Raw genomic sequence first — 21,810 nt, forward strand, 5'->3', positions numbered from 1 at the left:
GTGTGTCAGTAAAACTGAATATCTACTTATGTACTTCTGTCATATAGGTTTCAATGATGAATTCTCCTTTTTGTGTACGAGGAAATAACTGATCAAATAAAAATGTTGTGCCAGTAATTGCTAACTGGATAGTTTTGGAAAGTGGATTTTCGCAACATTTCATCAGTCCCTATAAACAAATTTAAAAGAAACATGAATTGTTTATATATAGTGCCAGCTGTGTGATGGGCTCTGTCTTAAAATGCTCTACAGTTAATTTTTGCATTCTGTTTGTTTGGAATACATTTCTGTAGACTGCAAGCAATTCAGCCCTATCAATTCAAATATTTCATTCCCAGTAGTTACTGCATTTTATCTTTTGAAAACACTGCTTTCTCTTTGTCTTGCTTTTTTATATGATTTTAATTTGTCCTAGTTGTATGAAGTATCTATGGCACAAATCCATGTGAATAAATAGTGAAAATCCTGGTGAGAGCTCTGATCTCTACTCCTGTGCAAATCCTCTCGAAATAGACACGTACAGCAAGATTGATTTATATTATTTTAAACAGTTTGTATATTACTACTCTGCCAAGGTACTATTTATGGAATGCCATCATAATTAATCATAAGTACAATAGTTAATAGAAAAATATTTATGCATGTTGATTTATTTACCAAGCAATCATTTTAGCCCTCTCTCTCTCTCTGTTTATGTACCAACTTAGAAGAAAAATAAAAATAGAGTTCTGTAAATAAAAATCTGCTCTTCAAACCAGAAATTTGATTGTCAAAAAACAGGACAAGATTTAAGTAGTTCTCTTTGGTTCAAAAATAAAATCTGATACGAGAGAGATTAAAATTAGCTTTGAGGTCATATGATACAAGACGTCTGAAAAAACTACAGCTGGATGTAGCTCCAGAAGAACCCCAAGAAGTCTGTTGTAAAACCTGTTTTTATGAACTTTCTTGTGAAGCAATAGTATCATTTTGACTGAAGCCCGAGAAAACAGCTGAATAAGACAGAATCCTACGTCAGGCCTCGGCATGATATCTGGGACAAGGGAAAATCAGGAGATAGCAAAACAGCCATGGAGGGAAAGAAACTGGTAATGTACTCCCCAATGATATGATCTAGAAAGTATCAACTATATTAGCCATGCTGGAAGAGTACCACCACAAAGATACAATGCCATGGGTAAAATGTGTGAAAAATCGGATCATATGTCCACCACATAGAGAGAATGAAAAATCTGCATGAAATGCAAGGATAACACATTGCTACTGAACAAATCGGAAAGCAACAGAAAGAAGATGGAGCAATAATCTCCAGTAACTGGCTTGCCAAAAGTCAGTTAATGATCAAGCTCTGTGCTCACTTTTTGAAAACTTGCTCCTGGCCAAATTTGGACCGAAGCGGGTAAAGAACAGAGCAGACCTGAGAACATAAAGGACTGGCCCCATAACAGATCATGACAGCAGGTCACATCTTCAACTAGACAAAGCGGCAACCCCAAGAGTTTACTGGAAGGATAAGATGGTGGACTATGAAGGTTGCTGTTCAATGGCTATTCAGTTCAAGTTGTTGTATTTTTTTAAGGAGATGGTACAAATGTGGTCAGCACTTCACCATAGACAGTATGTTTGCCTTGTTGCTCTCAAAATACTACAATATGCAAGAGCAGATTTTTTTTACATCAAGGAGAAAGTGAGGTGGTTTCATTGACCAGCATAACAGTCAAGAGAATGAGGCCTGGAACTTGGCACCTGATGGTGGAGTGTGGCAACTAAGAACTCGTGCCATCTTTTAAAAAGCTGTGGATGATGAACAGTATTCTATCTTTTTTCTTTCTTGCTCTCTATTATTTTTGGGTTTTTATACCACATATTCTGGACACAAGTAGCTGACATGTAATTGCACTATAACACGCACAAAGCCAGCATGCCTTCTGAGCACCTTATGTGACGTTCCATATCGGTGTAATTAGCCGCTTGGGCAAAAAAGTATGCAGGATCAAGTGGTAGATATTACGACTAGGTGCAAATTCTCTATCAAAACATGACAGAGCTCTTGGAAGAAGTCAGGTAAGGATGTGCATAATATGCACGTGTTGCATCAGCAGTAATATTGTTGGCCTTGAGACATTCTGATTTGTTGATGAACTTGTTACACTGGGGTCTTGTCCCACTTAAAACCTAAGTGGAGGGTAGCAGAACTGAAAGCTCTGGTTTTATGATGATGGGTGGCCTCCAAGCTACTGTGAGTGGACATGAGACTTGTGCCCTCTTCCTGCTTGACAAACTTAAAGCAAGCAAGGGCAATTGTTTACGCAGATATAGAAAGACATTATGAACTCAATTCTATAAATGACGCCCAAATTTGGAAGCCGATAAAAATCAGCACTAAGCACTATTCTATAAATGGTGCTCAGAGTTGGGCACCGTTTATAAAAATAGTGTTTGGAGCGAGGATTTACACCAAGTAAAACCTGGTGTAAATTCTCATGACTAAATAAGGTGTAGATCTTCCTTATTCTATAAAACTGCATGTAAATTCCAGAAATATCCCCCCCCCCCAATGGCCACTCCCCCATTTCAGACCTGTGCACAGATCCTGGCACCTAAAGATGTGCAATTTTAATTTATGCCAATTAGCACCCAATTTTCAGTACTAATTGGCTTGTTAATCAGTTAAATTACACACACAAATGGGTATGTGCCCATATTTGTGTGTGCCATTTTGAGCTTCACATATAGAATTAGGATATATGTTAACATACATAAATATAAATGACTTTTCAAACAGTCCACCAAGTCGGCGTGCAATCCTTTTGTTTTAAATAGACTAAGAAAATTAATTTAAACTGAAGTATTAAGCTCTCTTATTTGAAAATCAAATTTAACAAGACTAACAGTTTTCTTTTGAACATAAGCCAATACTTGCATAAATCTTCCTAACTGCAATGACTAATGGGGGGTCCAGACACAAAATAAGGAACTCCACAGTAAATAAATTACCTTATTGCAGTTTTCAGGCTGCCTTAATAGATCTGTTTCAGTGACAGATAAATGGTTGATATTCGGGTCTATGTGACAGCCTCTGGTATACAAATGAATCTGGAATATAGAAATTATTTACAAAGTAAGCCATTTGTATATTTATTTAGTATTTATTTGCTGCATTTGTATCCCACATTTTCCCACCTATTTGCAGGCTCAATGTGGCTTACATTATGTCACAAAGGCGCACACCATTAACAGAATACAAAATATTGTTGCAAATAAGGTACAAAGAATAACAGGTAAATAAGAAGTAATAAGTAAGTAATACAGAATATGTGAGTGGGAGTAAGACAAGGTATAATGCTCAGTAATGATAGTGTGGATTAAAGTGTCTAAATTAAGAGAGTTCAATATTGGCTACTGCTGATGTAGATTAGTCAAGACATTATGGAGGATTCTCTTTGTAAGTCTCTTTGAACAGGTAGGTTTTAGTAATTTTCGGAAGGTTGCCAGATCATGCGTTGATTTTATGGTGTTAGGTAGTTTATTCCATAGTTGCGTACAAGTATAGAAGAAGCTAGATGCATGTAAAGATTTGTATTTAAGACCTCTGCAGTTGGGGTAATGGAGGTTCAAAAAAGTGCGTGATGAACTACTTATATTTCTTGCTGGTAAATCTATTAGGTCTGACATGTATGATGGGGCTTCTCCATGAATGATTTTATGGACCAAGGTGCAGACCTTGAATGTAACACAATCCTTTAATGGGAGCCAATGAAGTTTTTTTCTGAGGGGTTTAGCACTTTCATACTTTAATTTAACTGCAAGAGGGATGGATGCAATTGGGCGATAGTTATGTCATTTAATTTTTTCTTCTGGTCCTTGGGGATAGGTGTGAGTAGTATATTGCCCTTATCCTTTGGGAAGGATCCATGTTGGAGCATGTAGTTTAGATAGGAGGTAAGGTCTGTCATAAAGCGTTGAGGAGCATATTTTATTAAGTAACTGGGGTATGTATCTAATTTGCAGTGGGATTTGGTAAATTTATTGATCACTTGGGTAACGGTGTCCTGTTAATAAACTAAAATTAGTCCAGGTTCTGTCAACTGGGCATTCATCAGTGATAGTGTCTAAACAATCAATGAATTCTTCATAATTGGAGGTTATCAATAGAAATCAAACAAAATAAAACATGGAAAAGAAAATAAGATGATACCTTTTTTATTGGACATAACTTAATACATTTCTTGATTAGCTTTCGAATGTTGCCCTTCTTCGCCAGATCGGAAATAAGCAAATGTGGTAGCAGATAGTATATATAAGAGAAACATCAAAGCATTACTTTGACAGTCTGACAGAGTGGGAGGGTGAGGGTATGCATGGGGACATCAAAGCATTTCATTGATATTCTAACAGGATGGGTTTTGGTAGGTGAGAGGAGGGTAATAAACAGAAAAATAAACAGAGAAATACAACTTTATGGTTTATAATGAGTTAGAAAACCCAGATCCTTATTAAGTCCTGTCTGTTGGGTGTTAAAATATTCAATCATTCTTATTTCAAAGGTCTTACGTTCCTGTATTGTTTTAAAATTACCTTTCAGTATTCTTACTGTGAAATCACTGGTGCAGTATTCTGGTGTGGGCCAACCTTCGAAAGCTAATCAAGAAATGTATTAAGTTATGTCCAATAAAAAAGGTATCATCTAATTTTCTTTTCCATGTTTTATTTTGTTTGATTTTTATTGATAACCTTTAAGAGTGGACTAACACGGCTACCACACCTCTCTACTTTTCATAATTGGAGAAGTTAGTTGGTAATGTGGATCTTAGCTTAATGATTTTCTCGTTGAAGTAATTGGCTAGATTATTTGCTGATGGTGTATCTGTATTGGTTGAGGTGACCGGTGTGGTATCTAGAAGATTATGAACTGATTGGAATAATTTATGTAAATCCTTATAATCTGACCCGATTTTAGATTTGTAGTATGATCTTTTAAGTTTGTCTGATATTATATTTGTACTTTCCTAACATTTGTTTCCATGCTGTAAATGATCGATCATCTTTCATTTTATTCCAAGCACGTTCAAGTCTCTGTGCTTGAGTTTTTAGATTTTTCAGTTCAGCATTGAACCAAGGAAGTGAGTTGTGCCTGCACGATGTTCTTATTTGTAGTGGTGCTATTGTATTGAGTACGTTCTTGCATCTGCTGTCCTAGTGTATTGTTTGGGATCAGTTGGTGCTGTCCATTCGTTCATGTAAAACTGTTGCCAGAATAGTGTCGGGTCGATTTGGCCTCTAGTGGTGAAAGTCTTTCGTTCTTGTTTCTGGATCAGATTTTTTATCCGCCATTGCATGGATATGTTTAGTTTGAAGTGGTCAGACCATGGTACCTCAGTCCAATTTATATCTGTTATTATAAAGTTTTGATCTGAGGAGAATTTGTGTGTTATGAGGTCAAGGGCGTGCCCTTTAGTATGTGTTGCTTCAGCATTAATCCAATTAAATTCCCATAGTTGGAAAAAATCTTTGCATGCTTGTGAGTTTTTTGCATTGTGGTGTTCTAGATGCAAGTTTATATCTCCTAGTATAAGGAGATTAGAATTGGATACACAGACATTCAAAATGAAGTCCATAAGATGAGGCTGGCATTCATGCCAGTTGCCTGGTGGTCTATAAAACAAAATGATGTTTAAATGGTCGAGCAAGGTAGGATGACTTATAGTAAGTGAGGCAATTTCGAGTTGTGGTGTCATAGATTCAGCTATAGTTGTAGCTGTAAGATGAGATTTGTAAATTAATGCAGTAACAAAAGAGAGGGTAATACAGCATACAAATATACAGCACAGACAAAAATTAATGCAATACCTCCTCCTCTTTTTCCATTTCTTGGCCAATGAGCAATTTTGTAGTTTGGAGGGCAAAGATCTAGTAATATTGGGTCGTTGTGAATATGAATCCAGGTTTCATTAATGATTAGTAGATCTAGGTTATCATTGGTTGGTGATTCAATCTGTTAATATTGTCGCCTTGTTGACGGCTGATCTGGCATTTGTGTATCCTATTTGGATTGTTTGAAAGGGATCAGATAAGTTAGGGATTAATTCGATTTTTCTTAGTTGTCTATTAACTGGTAATAGACATTTATTGTGACCATTTTTCCATTGTTTTGATGTTGTTCATGTGATGTATTAATTCCATTATTTTGGTTATTGTTATTGTGACAAAATGGATTGTATTTGGATGGTCGGTAAGGCGTGCAAATTGTAGGAATATTGTTGGTTTCCGGTAGGGGGGTGGTAAGCACATGGTGAATTAAGGTGAGTAGATGATGAAGGATAGTATGGTAATATTCATCTTGGTATTATCTCACTGTGGATGTTATATTGATTAGTGCACAGCAGTGAGTTGCACAGAGGTGGGTTCTTGAGATCGTTTTTCAAAGGGTAAGGTTAGTAACTATTCCAAGATGAAGACAGTTTGAGATGTGCGCAATCATCAGCATTAAAGTTCAAACTCCAGATGAGACAGTGCCTTGTAATACCGATTAGTTTTCTTGGTAAAGGTCAGTAATAGTGACATAACTAGATATATAACTAACTGTAATTGTAAATTGTAAATGTAGCTAACTGAAATTAAAGCAAATAGCAATATTAGATATTCACAATCAGCAGTGTTATGAAATGCAGTAGATTGACTGCCTAGAGGTTGCATCATCTAAATGCGGTTATCTAGAATTAAAGCAAATGACAATTTTATCCATATACATGGTTAAAGGTGATAAAATGTTTAATGAATAATGGTAATTTGATGAAGTAGCAAAAAAAAAAAAAAAAAAGAAAAGAAATATTTTTATTTAGGGGTGATTTTATAACTGAGCACAGACATTAATAGTAAGCACACACTTTTCCCTGCATGGGCACTAGCAGTTTTTAAAAACAAAAAATATACTCATGTTTCAGTTTTAAAAATTATCCTAGTAAATTTATCCAGCTACATTTAACATCTGCTCTTTACCTCACACAAAAATCTCTGGGTTAATTTTACAGGCATTTTTTCAAAAATATATGCATAAACCCCCTCACCTACCCCATCCATGGGAACCCTTCCAGTCCATTCAGGTCATAGCAGCAAACTTTTCAAAATGATTAGGGGTGCTCAAGCGAATGTGCCCTGATCAAAGTAAAGGAGTTCTCTCACTATTGGGGGTGCTCAAGTACTCAAACAGAATGAGAACAGCAAGCACTCTGGTAAACAAGGTGACTAGCAAAGCTATGAAAAAAACTGAAGAAGATAAATGGAAGACTGAGGAGGCTGTTTAGCAGAGCACCGGGTAGCCAAGAAAGCTTGAACGAGAATGTAGCAGGATCAAAAAAAAAATCAGCAAAAAAAGCATGTGTACATTTGGAAACAACAGGAAGACGTATAGTAAATGCACCAAATGATCCAAGGCAAAATAAAAAATAAAAACAGAGGGGTTTAACTGGGCACACATGACTCCTTACTTTCTCTTATCAAATATTAGCATAACCAGGTATATATGTGCAAGCACTTACGCTAACCAGTTCATGCATGTGTCTAAATGCTTAAGATATGCATGTTAACTTAGGGCCTTGTTTACATAGTCATGCTAGAGGCGCGTTACAGTTTTTAGTGCACGCTAACCATTAGCACACGCTAACTGTGTAGGCGCCCACAATATTCCTATGGGCACCTACACAGCGTGCACTAATTTTGTGCAAGCGCTAAAAATGCTAGAGCACCTTAGTAAACAGGGCCCTTAGAGTATAAGTTATATGCGTGAGTCCTGCCCATGCCCCACTCAGATTCTGCTTACATGATAAATATATAGCTAGATTTTATTATAGTTTACCATTTGGTGAGGGATGCTCGGTAAATTGTAATTGGAGCACCTTTCATAAGGTAACTATGAATGATTTAGATTCTATGTGTTTGAAATTTGCTAAACCTCATTGCCATCTGGATAGTTGTCCAACATATTTAATGCAGTCTATGCCCACAGTATTTAAGGAATCCCTGCTTTATTAGATTGAAGATCACCTTGTCATTGGTAGTTTTCAAAAAAAAAATTTCTAAGATCATTCTTACGCCCATTGTAAAATAATCTGGCAGTTTCAAAAGGGAGCTATAGCCAACTATAGGCCGGTGGCATCTAGCCCTTATTTTATTAAGATAATGGAGTCCTTGGTAGCAAAATAGCTGGTGTCCTAGCTGGATATGTTCAACCTATTACATACGTCACAATCAGGATTTCGTACCGATCATTGTACACCTTTTGATTACAATACTAGATTATATGAGAAAATATCTGTGTAAGAGCCAAAACGTTCTTGTCATGCAACTAGATTTGTCCAGCACTTTCGATCTGGTGGATAATAGAATATTATTGGAAATTCTTGATAGGTATGGTGTAACTGGTAATGTTTTATCTTGGTTTAAGGGATTCTTAACCTACCGGTCTTACTGTGTAAGGTTTCAGGGATCTAACTATGTAAAGTTTCAGGGAGAAATATCTGAGTGCTGGTCCCCCTCTTTGGGGATACCCCAGGGATCACCATTATCATCAGTATTATTTAATCTTCTTATATCTTCGTTGGATCATATTTTGGAGAAAGAGGGTTACATAAGTTTCATTTATGCTGATATTACTATAATTTTAACTGTAGCTACTACTTTTCAGATCCTAATTGATATTGTTTCTCATTGCCTTCTTACTATCAACAATTGGATGTCATCTCACTATTTGAATAAGGAAAAAACTAAATTTATATTAATAGGGACACAGCAGTATCAAGAAATTAGATCAAATCTGCTGATTCATGGGAAATGTTTTGCTCTTGATAAATCTATAAAACTTTTGGGTGTTATATTAGATAATAAATTATCTATGGGCATCAGGAAAATTCTTTAGTAAGGAGTTCATTATATACTATGAGAAAATTAAGGGTTATTCACAAATATTTGTCAGTAGATCTATTTCAACTACAGCTACAGTCTCTGATTCTTTGTAAGCTCAATTGTTGTAACATTATCTATTTGGGTTTACCAAAATATCCATTGAGAAAAATTCAAACTGTCTAAAATGTGGCTTTATGCCTAATATTCTCCCTTAAGAAACAGACAGAATTACAGCCTACTCTGTTAAGCTTCACTTGGTTGACTGTTGAGGCCAGGATACTTTTTAAGCTGGATTGCTTGTTATAGAAAATGAATTTGGACAAGTTCCATTCTATATGATTTCTCTTGTGCATTACTCATTGGTGAGTTATTTATATCTTTCGAAAGTTGGCATTATTTGATTTCCCGAGTACCCAAGGTATTACTTCAAAGAAATTTGGTAATTATCTGTTTGCCTTTCAGGTTGCTAAAGTTTGGTAATTTACATCAGTTAATTTACAGCTTATTACTAACTATATTATGCTTAAGAAAGGCTCAAAGACATTGCTCTTTCAGATATATGTGACTAAGAAATAATTGATTGAAGTTACCTTTATTAACTAGTTTTCTCTTATGATACTGTTTAGGTTCAAGTACATCTTGTAATCATACTGTGTAATTTCTTAGACTACTGTGTTCTAGAATCTTGCTGTAATCCGCTGTGAACCAGCTGCAGGAGTCACATCAACATTTAATTGTTAAGATATATCTTCAACACTTCATGAAGCAGAAAGCAAAAGCAAAATGGAGGCTAGAGATTGCTCCTAGACTGTGGGGACTGAACATATCTCTCTGATACCAGATCAATACATCATGGGGCACATTCAAACATGTGACATACCATTTGAGAGAAGGCATTTTTATTCCTACTGTGAGTTGCTTAAGGACATGTTTTAATTTTATAATAATGAAGTTGCAAATGTGCAAGCATTTTTCTTCATTATAGTCTTTTGAGCCTTGCATCATCCCTGCTTTATTTCTCTCTAGTGTAAGCATTAGTTTTGCATTATTGAACTGTGTATGCTGTGGCTATATATATCATCATTATCTGTGCTCACCAACCTGGCCTACGTACCTAGATTTATTCAATCACAGTTGCACATTTTAAATCAGCATATTAAAAGAGCCCAATACAGTTTGTGACTTTTTGCCTCATCTATACCATAATGCATTCTAATTATCGTTTTTAAAAAGCAGAACTATAAGGCCAAAAAAGAAATGTAAGACACAACTGAATAGATGGCAACAAAATAAAACTTACAGGTAACAACCCTAACAGTGTCAACAGTAGAGCTGTACCTAATAGCATATTTTACTATTCGGCTGAATACAAAATAATGAAAAATGTTATTTGGCCGAATATAAATAATGGGCATTGAGCTTTAACAAATAAAGGAAGCAATGTGAAATCAGATATCAAGTGTTTATTCTAGTAGGATTAGCACAGTACAGCCCCAGATTATTCGTATTCGAATTTAAATCACTATTTAGCCGAATACAAATGTATTCAGGGCACTATCTGGGGCCAAATTGAATCAAATACGAATATTCAGTACAGCCCTAGTCAACAGTGCCCCCTCTAACGAGGCTTCTATTTACTAAGTTTCATTATGGCAATAAAAGTATATTATTTGCCAATAATGCAGCTTAAACACTAAAATGTTGACCCTAAGGCACTTTAAAAAAACGAGCAACAAGGTAGCAATTATAGAAAATGAATAATGTCGCTTGTAGTAAACTTTCCAAGCTACATTATTCATTGAAAGTTAACACTTCAAGAGATGTTTCTAACTTTTCTCGAAGGAGAACTGACTTGCTAACTGGTGACTCAGTGCTCCTTGAGTGCTTTGAAAGGGGCAAGCTATGTGATTAAAAAGAAAATAGATCCCCCAATCCCTGATCCCTTAACAAAAATGAGTATTCCCAACTCCAAACGCACCTGCCGGATTGAGCCTGCCATGAGTGGGAAAGCGCGGGGTACAAATCAAAAACAAACAAACCCAAAAAGCAGCTACTAGGGTAAATTTGGATGGGCAATGGAAAACAGGAAGGATCCATAATCACACCTACCCCATGGTCTTCCACATATCCCTAGCAGTAGTATCATGCTAATAACATAAGGGAGAATGAGTTGGTGCCCATTGCTGTGGTTGGGAATGTGCAATATTCCCAGCCACAAGAACACAAAATAAATTTACTATGGAATTCACTAACCCAATGTAATGGGGTACTGTGGATTAGTGACCCCATGACAAATTTTCCTATGGTTAGTAAATACTGGCAAAAATTTGTAAGATCCCATTTTCATGAACTACTGCCACTAATTACTAACAAAACTATAAAAAACGTCTATGATTAAACATATATGACAAAGATACATGAACAGCGCGCTAGTCCATAGCGACTTACCAGTAAATATACTAAAGAACACATCAAAAACATTAGAAATGTGAAATTGTGGGAAATAGTGCTTCTTTATGCACATAATTGAATCTCTCTTACTCTAAACACAAAGATATTGAAAAATTGTTGTGATATTAAAAAGAAACCATTTCAGTTTTTAGGTACCTTTCCTTTGTTTTTGCCCAAGGGCACCTTAGATTTGAATAAGCTTTTTTTGTAATATTAGTTTTCAGTATTTATTGCTCCTGCTACTCCACAGTATACTTTTCTCATAAACAATTTATGATCTGCCTGCTCTTAGATCTCAGGCATTTATATAGCATCAGCTACTCTGAACGTTGGTTCTACTAATAGTACTCTAACTCTGTAACCCATTGGCAACTGCAATACTCAGAATAACACAATCACAGAGAAGACAAAGAAAATGGACAAAAGATAACTGAGGCAGCGGCAGGAATGCAGAGTAGATTTAAGAGTACTGAAGATATTAAAAAGAGAAACAGAGCAAGCAATGGGTCATGAGGCAGTGGGTCTTAAAAATTAGAAGGCTTAGATGGGTCATAGGTTTGTATATTCAAAATGTGGCCAATATTTTACTCTCAATATTCCTTACATACAAAACATCAAGAGGCAAATAAATCAAGTCCACATCAATGGGGAGAGAACAAACAATTACAAAGGAAATAAAAAAATTGCTCATAACATTTTTGATATTATTTTGTGATCCATCTTTATAATGCAGGGGCCTAACTAGTCAAGCTCAATTTCAAATATTACTTCACAATTACCTATTATAATGGTAATTTCAAGGGGGAACACATGGGAATGGTGTTCCTACAGTTAGCATGGTGACAGAATAACAAGGAAAGCGCTGGTCCCAAGCAAACAGTTATATAGTTCTATTATGTTTCGATTTACTGTTTTCAAGTTTACCTCATTTATTGTATTTTAGTTTATGCTTGGTTATTTTACTATTGTAATGCTATTAACAAAATTGTAAGTTTTATGTTAAATTGTGCCTGCTGTACACCACCTTGAGTGAGTCTCTTCATAAAGGTGATTCATAAATCCCAATAAATAAATATTAATTGTCATTGATTATATTCAATGTATTACGGGTGGGTCATGGATAACAGGTCACACAATTGATGGGTCATGAGCCACCTTGCATGACCCACTGCATGCTCTACAGAAAAGGTTAAACAGTCTAACTCTGGGAAAATAGAAATAGGCCATTTTAAGTTTAAATCTATAACTTTTCAATACTTCAAAATATGAGACATTATTTTGAACATCTAATACATATCTGCTGCTCCTTGTGATCTTGGGCAAGTCACTTAACCCTCCATTGCCTCAGGTACAAACTTAGATTGTGAGCCCTCCTGGGACAGAAAAATATCCAGAGTACCTGAATGTAACTCACCTTGAGCTACTACTGAAAAAGGTGTGAGCAAAATCTAAATCAATAAATATCTATATTTAGTGATTACATTAGCAATACTGTATATAATTTGATACTTGATTACAATACTACTACGTATTAAAATGAAACTGAGCAAGTTCTCATCACATGCCCGATGATGCCAGAAGAGTTCTGTAGGATGGGGAAAAAAATGATCTTCCAGTTTTACAACAGCAGCTAAAGATGTTTCTTAAGGCAAAACAAAACATTGTCCTGCCACCCAACAAACATCATAGAACAGAGGATAATATGTAATGCACCTGTTTACAGCATGTTCTGCAGAACAAATTGTACAACCATGGCATAAGGCAATAAAGTTTGCATGTTCAATGGCAACTCTTTTTAAAACTGGTCAGATTAGGGCCCTGTTTACTAAGCTGCGCTGAAGGTGCGCAAACATTTTAGTGTGTGCTAACGATAGACACCCATAGGAATATAATGGGCATCTCTATTGTTAGTGTGCGCTAAAACGTTAGCGCGCCTACAGCGGGATTAGTAAACAGGGCCCTTAGTTAGGTGAAGATGATCTAGTTCATACCTTGTGCAAAACAGCAACTTCCTCTAGCTTTGCTGTATGTAGAGTCCTCCAGCAGAACCGCAGTTTTCCATTTAACCACTGTAGGTATCTAATATCAGTTTCACCTCGCTGGGAAAATGGTAATGCAGTTTCTTCCTTACTTTTGCACCTCACGGTTTTGATGGTGTCACACTACATAAAGATGATGATAACAGTAATTCAAAATATTTTGTTTCCCTTTGTGCATACCAACAGCAAATTGACTAGTACAGAGATTAATAAAGGTTGAGCTGTTAAATCACAGCAACTTGGCTGAATTCTTCTCATAGAATGTGTCTTGATATATAATATTATATTGCTGTTTTGTAGTGTGCTGTTCTATTTAGGTAAGATAGAAATTAAATAAATACATCATGCCTTACACTCCCCGCAGACAAAAAAAAAAACTCTTTAAAATGTATCTGTAATTAAAAATAATGCAGCACTATTAAAAAGCACTACAAAATGAACGCATACAAATTAGCCAGCAACAGAAAAGGATGCAGCTGTTAGCAGGTTGCACTTAGAGCAGTAGTTAAGAAGTCATAAAGGTAAGAGTGTGCAAAAATCAATTCATCCCTTTAATCCACAAATGCCGGCTGCACATCATGTTGAACATTAACAGCTGAAAATGAACAAATAAATAATAATTGCACAGAAGAGGACTAAAAATGAATGCAAATTTCTCTTTGGAGAAAGAAGCAGATTTTAAGGAAAAGCTTGAAATATTTTGGAATCTGAAACCATGATGCCGTCAATTAATGACAGAATTCCATTTCCTGATCATCACTGTTAAGCACAGTAAGCTATGCTTTATAAAGCACTAAATGCACCAGATGAAATCACTGTGCTTGAGAAGCCATTATCTGACATCTAATCGGAGCCTGATTCAAATGTAAAATGTAAGGAGACATGCCAATTGCTTGAAAATAAAATGCTGATGGTTGCCGATATTACTACACCAGCTATGCTTTTTGTTTGACAGTAAATAGGGCTTTCCACTACAACAAAAAGTCCTTGATAACCATAATACCATTTTAAACCAAAAAAATATGAAATGATTCAGAACATTCTGTATAGAAAAACAAGCTTACCACTGAAAGATCTGTTTTTGTTGTGGAGACCCTGGGTCACTCCCAAGGGATTTTTGTACTTCGTGTTTTTTTTTTGTTTTTTTAATTTGGATTTATTTACTACCTTTTTGAAGAAATTCACCCAAGGCAGTGTACACAGCAAGAGTAAGCCAGACATAAGTAAAAGACAATGACAGCAGTAAAAACATTCAAGTAACAGTACACATTATGGCACTGTATACTACTGATAATATTCACATAATACCCATTAAAACATCTTAATAGACAGTACAGGGTAACATATAGACAGATAAGATACAGTAACAGGAGTTAGATAGAAATAAGGCTGACTTAATGAAAACTTGCACATGAAGTCAGAAAACGTGCAGGAAAATGTTCTCAGCCAGTGTAGAAGTGAATAAACAAGTCCTGCTACAGTATATACAGCTAATGTTAGTCCTTGTGTGTGTATGTAGCAAGTTAGTTGCTTTTTCCATTAACGGCTTGGGAGAAGAGTCAAGATTTCACCTGCTTCCTGAAATAGAAATAGTCTTGCATAAAGCAAGCCTTTCTGGGAGTGTATTCTAATGTGGGGGCTACTCTTGAGAACGAGAGGCAGCTTGCTGGCATATGTCACACCTTGTGTGATTTCCTTTGGAGAGGGTATGCTTATGGATATTCCTTGGGAGGATCTTAGCAATTTTGAAGGTGTGTTCTTCTAATGCTCTGGCCCATTTCCTTTCAGGGCTTCCAAGATCAGACATTTTAAAATTTAGTCCTGTTTTGTACTGATAGCCAGTAATGGTGTGAATGCTGTAGCATTCTGAATCAACTGGAGCTGATACAAACCCTTTGCAGTCAGACCAACATAGAGTGCATTAAAATAATCCAGCCCTGATGTTATCATGGTGAGAAATCACTATTAAAGACTTGCCCTCTCAATGTATGGAAAGAGACAGCATAGTTGTTACAAATGATAGAGGCAGTTCCTGAAGGTGGCTTGAATTTGGGAGGGGATCATTGTAACAGCTGAGTCTAACTGTACCCCAATGGTCCCTGACCTGTGATTTAAGAGGGAGACCATAGCACCCAAAAGGGTTTTTGATGTCAGGACCCATAGGAGTTCAGTTTTATTTGGGTTTAGGTAAGTTTTGTGTTTTCAGTCCATTCTTGAATTGCTGTCCAAATGTTAGACAGATTGTTCTGGGTTGTAGGCAAGTCTGGTTGAACAGGTATGAATAGTTGCAGGTTGTCTACATAGATGTAGAACTGTGTATCCATCAACCAAATCAGCTTGGCTAGTGGCTTAAAGCAGAAAATAGGTGACAGTATCAAGCCTTATGTACCTTACAAGTCGGCACTCATGAATCAGAAATAAGGAAACATCCAAGACCCAGCCATGGACAAGCCCAGAGGCAGAGCAAAAATACCTCAGTCCATCAGGCAGGCCTCTAGAGAGCTAAATCTGTACCTGAATGTAACGAGCTACTACTGAAAAAGGCGTGAGCTAAATTAAATAAGGACAAACTCAAAAAACCCACATCACTACACAGAGCCAGCAGAGTTCTGGCTGGCTATAAATCCAAATACCAAACAGGTGCCCCAAGGAAAGCACAGCCCAAAACCACAGGGCATCATGACAGCTGTGTGATCCATATGATTCCAATGGAAAATTCCACATCAGAGAATCTAAGGCAAACACCAAGTCAAGAGTGTGGTCTGCTTCCTGAGTTTGCTTCTCAATTAGTTGAATAAGACTTAAGACCTTTATCACATTCACAAACAGGCTTATTTTTGAAAGTGATCGCCGGCCATTTCCCGACATAAATCGGGAGATGGCCGGCCATCTCTCAAAAGTGGCGAAATCGGTATAATCGAAAGCAGCTTTTTTGACAGCATCGCCGCTTTCCTGTCGCCTCGCCAGCGAAAGTTCAAGGGGGTGTGTCGGCGGCGTAGCGAAGGCGGGACATGGGCGTGGCTACCAGATGGCCAGCTTTCGCGGATAATGGAAAAAAAAAAGCAGCGTTAAGCAGAATGTTGGAAGTCATGTAGTTCATCTAGCTTGTGGTGAATGGATTGGGGGTTTAAAAGAATAACTTTGAGTAGTAACCCCTTGCTTAGAATTTCTATTTGCTGTGGCTGACTAACTTTTGTAAGAGGTATAGTGGATCTATGGTGTCATCTTTCTCCAGAGTTTAGGAGCATTATTTGTATATGTATTTAACCAGGCCTATAACCATTTTTGCTATTTAAGCTCACAGCACGATACATCTTGGGCTGGTCTTGATTCTCCTAGTTAGAAGTGGGGCTATTCAGGAGCGCTCAGGACCAAGTTAGAGAATGACCTCTTCACCTGGTTGTTGATGCTAATTTGTTTGTACTCATAGTAAAGGTGCTGGCTATAGGAGGCTTATTAGCATCAAACTGTTTTGCCAACCTACCTCTCTAAGCTAAAATAAACAATCTTGATCCTTCCTGATGTTGATCCTCTCATAATTAAATGTTTTACTGAAAGGGTTAAAATAATTTTATCTTGCTAGAATGTTTCAACTAGAATAAACTGTAGACTTCATAGAAAAAGGACTCATTTTTTATATCTGTTCAGTGTGGTATACACCTAAAAGCACTAGAGAAATGTTAAGAAGCAGTAGTAGTAGTAAGCTGACAAAAGCACTGAAGTTTACTGTGTCTAAAATCTGTTATATTTTGGATACACATAGGTGCACAGAAACATTATGTTATTTATCTTATAAATAACCTTGAATCTACATTATTTATAATTCTCATCATTACTGCAATAATATAATGTTTTCAGCTTTAGATTTTTAGGCAACAAGACATCAAAATTATGACAATCATTTTCTCTACATGCCTCAAGCAAATTTAATAAGCAGTGTGATTAACTATGTTTTTTATTCCAAGAAACTACCATCTCCTGCTGAGTTAAGCTAAGTACACTTGGTATTTAGAAAACAAATGTTTCTCTAAGTAGTCAAGTAATAGCAGGCTGGTGAAAGTTGGTTGAAGAGCAAGCAAACCTAGGTGCATAGATTTTAATCATGTAAAGGAAATACGCGCATGAAAGGAGATCTCTAAGGATAAATCACTTTGTACTAATGGTTATGGTTAAGCTTACTTGATATACCACCTTTTTAAAAAATAAACCAAAGCAAAGATATCCCTTCCTCTCTGGAAATCAGCCCTCTAATCTTAGGTTTGGAGCTGGCTGCCCAACAAAGATTCAGAATTAATCCCTCAACGTGCAAGGTGATATGAATGGAGAGAAAGTGACATCACTACCACTGATGGCAGCACAAAGCAAAAGTTCCATCAGGTTTTTGTCAAAGAGTAAATTACCTCCCCAAAAGTGCTCCCACAGCAGTTTTTCTATTCCTGGAAGGTCACTATCAGGCTCATTTTCGAAAGAGATGGACGTCCATCTTTCGACATAAATCGGCACATGGACGTCCATCTCCCAGAGACATCCAAATCAGTATAATCAAAACCCGATTTTGGACATCTCCAACTGCAGTCCATCGCAAGGACGTCCAAATTTCAAGGGGGCGTGTCGGAGGCATGGTGAAGGCGGGACTTGGGCGTGCCTAACACTTGGACGTCTTTGAGCCATAATCGAAAAAAGCAGGGACGTCCTAAGGTAAAACTTGGACATTTTTCACCTGGATATGTTTTTTTTACGAATAAGACACAAAAAGGTGCCCAAAATGACCAGATGACAACCGGAGGGAATTGGGGATGACCTCCCGTTACTCCCCCAGTGGTCACTAACCCCCTCCCACCCTCAAAAAACATCTTTCAAAATATTTTGTGCCAGCCTCTAATGTCATACTCGGGTCCATGACAGCGCATGCAGGTCCCTGGAGCAGTTTTAGTGGGTGCAGTGCACTTCAGACAGGCAGACCCAGGCCTGTTACGTTTGTGGAGAAAACAGCTAGCCCTCCAAAACCCACCACAAACCCACTGTACTCACATCTAGGTGTCCCCCTTCACCCGTAAGGGCTATGGTAGTGGTGTACAGTTGAGGGTAGTGGGTTTTGGGGGGGTTGGGGGGCTCAGCACACACAGTAAGGGAGCTATGTACCTGGGAGCAATTTATGAAGTCCACTGCAGTGCCCTCTAGGGTGCCCGGTTGGTGTCCTGGCATGTCAGGGGGACCAGTGCACTACAAATGCTGGCTCCTCCTACATGGACGTCTTTGGTTTCGAAAATCGCCAAAAGTCAAAGACGTCCATCTCTAAGGATGTCCAAATCCAAGGACGTCCTTTGTATTTTCGAAATGAAAGATGGACGTCCATCTTTTTTCGAAAATATGGTTTTCCCCGCCCCCAGATTTGGACATTTTACAAAGATGTTCAAATCCCAACTTCGACGTTTCTTTCGAAAATGTCCCTCTATGATAGCATTCTGATTTTGGTGAAATATAAATTGAGGAATTCAAGTATTCAGTGATAAAAAATAGTGGTGGGGGTTGGGTCCTGTGGGCCACCCAAGAGGCAGACAAAATTAGCAACTGAGCTTCCAAAGATAATTCACCCTGACCAAACTGGGTTTGTCCCCAGGCTGCAAAGTGCAAATAATATTAAGTGGGTGCTAAATCTGATTTGGCATCCTGTTTGTGGTTACTGATGCTGAAATGCATTCAAAAGGGAAGGGATAGGGAAATGGGACTTGATATACTGCCTTTCTGAGGTTTTTGCAACTACATTCAAAGTGGTTTACATATATTCAGGTACTTATTTTGTACCAGGGGCAATGGAGGGTTAAGTGACTTGCCCAGAGTCATAAGGAGCTGCAGTGGGAATCGAACTCAGTTCTCCAGGATCAAAATCTACTGCACTAACCACTAAGCTACTCCTCCAAGGATGAACTGGGAGTTTAGAACATAAAAACAGAGTTGCCATTTTGGGTCAAACCAAGGATCCAGCTAGCATGCTGCTTAACCTCAGAGATAAACTGAAGAGACTTATGAATTGTGTGGGGTTAATGCAAGAAACATATGAAATACATCAAGTGTCGCAGTAACGCAGCTCAGAAATAAAACGAAAAAAAAATATTTTAAAACATTAAAAAATTGAGTATACGTATAAGCTGGTTTGTCCACACATTTAGGAAGGTCGGGGGTTTTGTCTATGATTAAATTTGTCACAAGTAGGGGTCCACCTTACTGGTGAAAGTGAAAATAGCCCCGGTGACTATATGAGACTTTCCCCTATACTATATATAAACTTATAAACACACTAGTCACTCCTGCTTTAATTTCTACCATTTTGGTTTTGCACACGTGTTGTGATTAGTAGATTAACGCCTTAGCAGGTTGGCAGTAACCTCAGAGACAAGCAGCGGTTTCCCCTAGGTCTACCTTAATAATAGTTTATGAACTTTACCTCCAGGAATTTGTCCAACCCTTTTTTAAACCCAGCTACATTAACTGCTTTTACCATTTGCTCTAGCAATGAGTGAACAATTTTCTCGTATTTGTTTTAAATGTGCCACTAAGTGCAGTTGTATTGATGGTGAAATTTACCTGTCAGTCCAGGAGGGGGATATTTGAGGAGGAATGGACGATCTTTCTGCGTTTCCTACAGATACTGTGAGAAGGGGGCAAGAAGAGGGGAAGGTCAGGAGGCTATGGAGTCAATGGAAGATGTAATTTTAAGTTTCGCTAAGGTCTGTTATGTATGGAAAGGAATAAGAAAAAATTTTTTATTAAAAAAGGCAACATGTCTCCCATGTAATATTCCAAACCCCCCCCCAAATTATCTTGGGCACATCCATTGCCTATGAAAAACAAATTGCCTCAGTTATCAAATTGTTTCAAAAGTCATTTTGTGATTCTGGGAAATAGGGTTAAACAGACATGTAGTGTTCTGCTCAATCCTGCCTGTGACAGGTAAACGCAGAGGCAGAGAAGCTTGTATCCTGGAGATAAATGCATGGCTGTGTAGATGGTGTTGAAGTATGTTTCAGCTTCCTGGATCATGGGATGCTTTTCCAAGTCCTGCTGAGCAGAGATGGCGCCCATAACAAATTAAAGCACACTTAATAGGTTAGCCAAAATAGTATCATCAGAGATAGGTAAGTAAAGCCCCCAAGATAACTAAAACAAAAATATGGAAATAGGAGGAAAATTGCAACATCTGGAAATTATGTATACTAATGGCCAAAGTATGGGAAATAAAGTTTCATATCTAGAGGCTATAAGGGAAATAGTTCACTTGCGTTTAGTGGCAAACAAAGAAGCACGGCTCACACAGAAGATCTGAGTCGAAAGGGAGGAGTGACACTATATGGAAATTTTAAAAAAGAACATTAATGCAATAGAACTGCAGGGCTTACAAGGTGAGGAGGCGGTAGTATGTTAATCTAGAAAGAGGAACTGAACACCTTTTAATCTTGATCAAATACACAGACCTCCGTTGCACGCAAAAGAAATATTTAACTAAAGACATTCACAATACTGCTTTTAAAGGGGAAGTGCAATTCATAAGTGATTTCAATTTGCCCGATGTTGACTAGGATATCCCTGCTGTGGTGGTGTCATTTAAAAAAAAAAAAAAGGGACCTTGGATTCTCTACAGGAGGAATTATTCTGCAACTAGTAACAGAACCCACATGGAAGGGGCCAATAGTGGACCTAGTGCTTATGAATGGGGAGTGTGTTTTGTTCCGATATTGAAGTGAGTGATCATTTGGCATCCAGTGATCACTGGATTATGTGGATCAGTATTGGGACACAGGTGGAGATGAGTCATTCGTACGAGAGGGTCCTAGACATCAGAAAAACTAACATTATCACGATGGGGGAATACCGCAATGAGCTGGATGGAAACATTTTGTGAAAGCAGTAAAGCGGCAGGGAAAACCAAAAGGAAACACTTTAAGATGATGAACATTCTTTTTTTTATTTTATTTGAATTTCACACTTAAAGTACAAGCATTTACATTTTAAGAGGCATATTTTCAAAGCACTTAGCCTTCCAAAGTTCCATAGAAACCTATGGAACTTTGGAAGGATAAGTGCTTTGAAAATGAGCCCCACTTGTGACAGAAACTCAGAGTAAGTATTTTATAAGAAATCCATCAAATTTTAAAAGGAAAAATAACGAACTCTTTCTTAGACCACCTAATCAGAAAAAGAGTAGGGGCTAGGTAACACTGGTGGTATTATATAGGAAAAGGAAAAAAAGAAAACATAGAAGGCCTGGAGATACTCCACATTTTAAACCATTAATCCAGATTTTCTTAACATTCAGATAACTATCTAGCTACTTTTTTCATTTGCAAAAATTCTTTTAGCTGCTCAGGTTCAAAGAAAACATATTTTTTATCTAAGTAATTTACTAAGCATTTACAAGGAT

General features: G+C 37.3%; 1 protein-coding gene across 3 annotated transcripts in view; it reads right to left on the bottom strand.

Annotated features, from left to right (window-relative positions):
• Positions 1 to 21,810, bottom strand: part of TEDC1 (tubulin epsilon and delta complex 1) — a 99,559-nt gene that overhangs the window by 52,336 nt on the left and 25,413 nt on the right. For all 3 annotated transcript variants that reach the window (XM_030215322.1, XM_030215323.1, XM_030215324.1), the window contains 2 exons: positions 13,344 to 13,514; positions 2,998 to 3,096 (listed from right to left, as the gene is read on the bottom strand). In XM_030215322.1, coding sequence (XP_030071182.1) covers positions 2,998 to 3,096; positions 13,344 to 13,514 — 270 coding nt within the window. The remainder of the gene's footprint in view (positions 1 to 2,997; positions 3,097 to 13,343; positions 13,515 to 21,810) is intronic.

The sequence above is a fragment of the Microcaecilia unicolor genome, chromosome 9, assembly GCF_901765095.1.
Source record: "Microcaecilia unicolor chromosome 9, aMicUni1.1, whole genome shotgun sequence".
Classification (NCBI taxonomy): domain Eukaryota; kingdom Metazoa; phylum Chordata; class Amphibia; order Gymnophiona; family Siphonopidae; genus Microcaecilia; species Microcaecilia unicolor.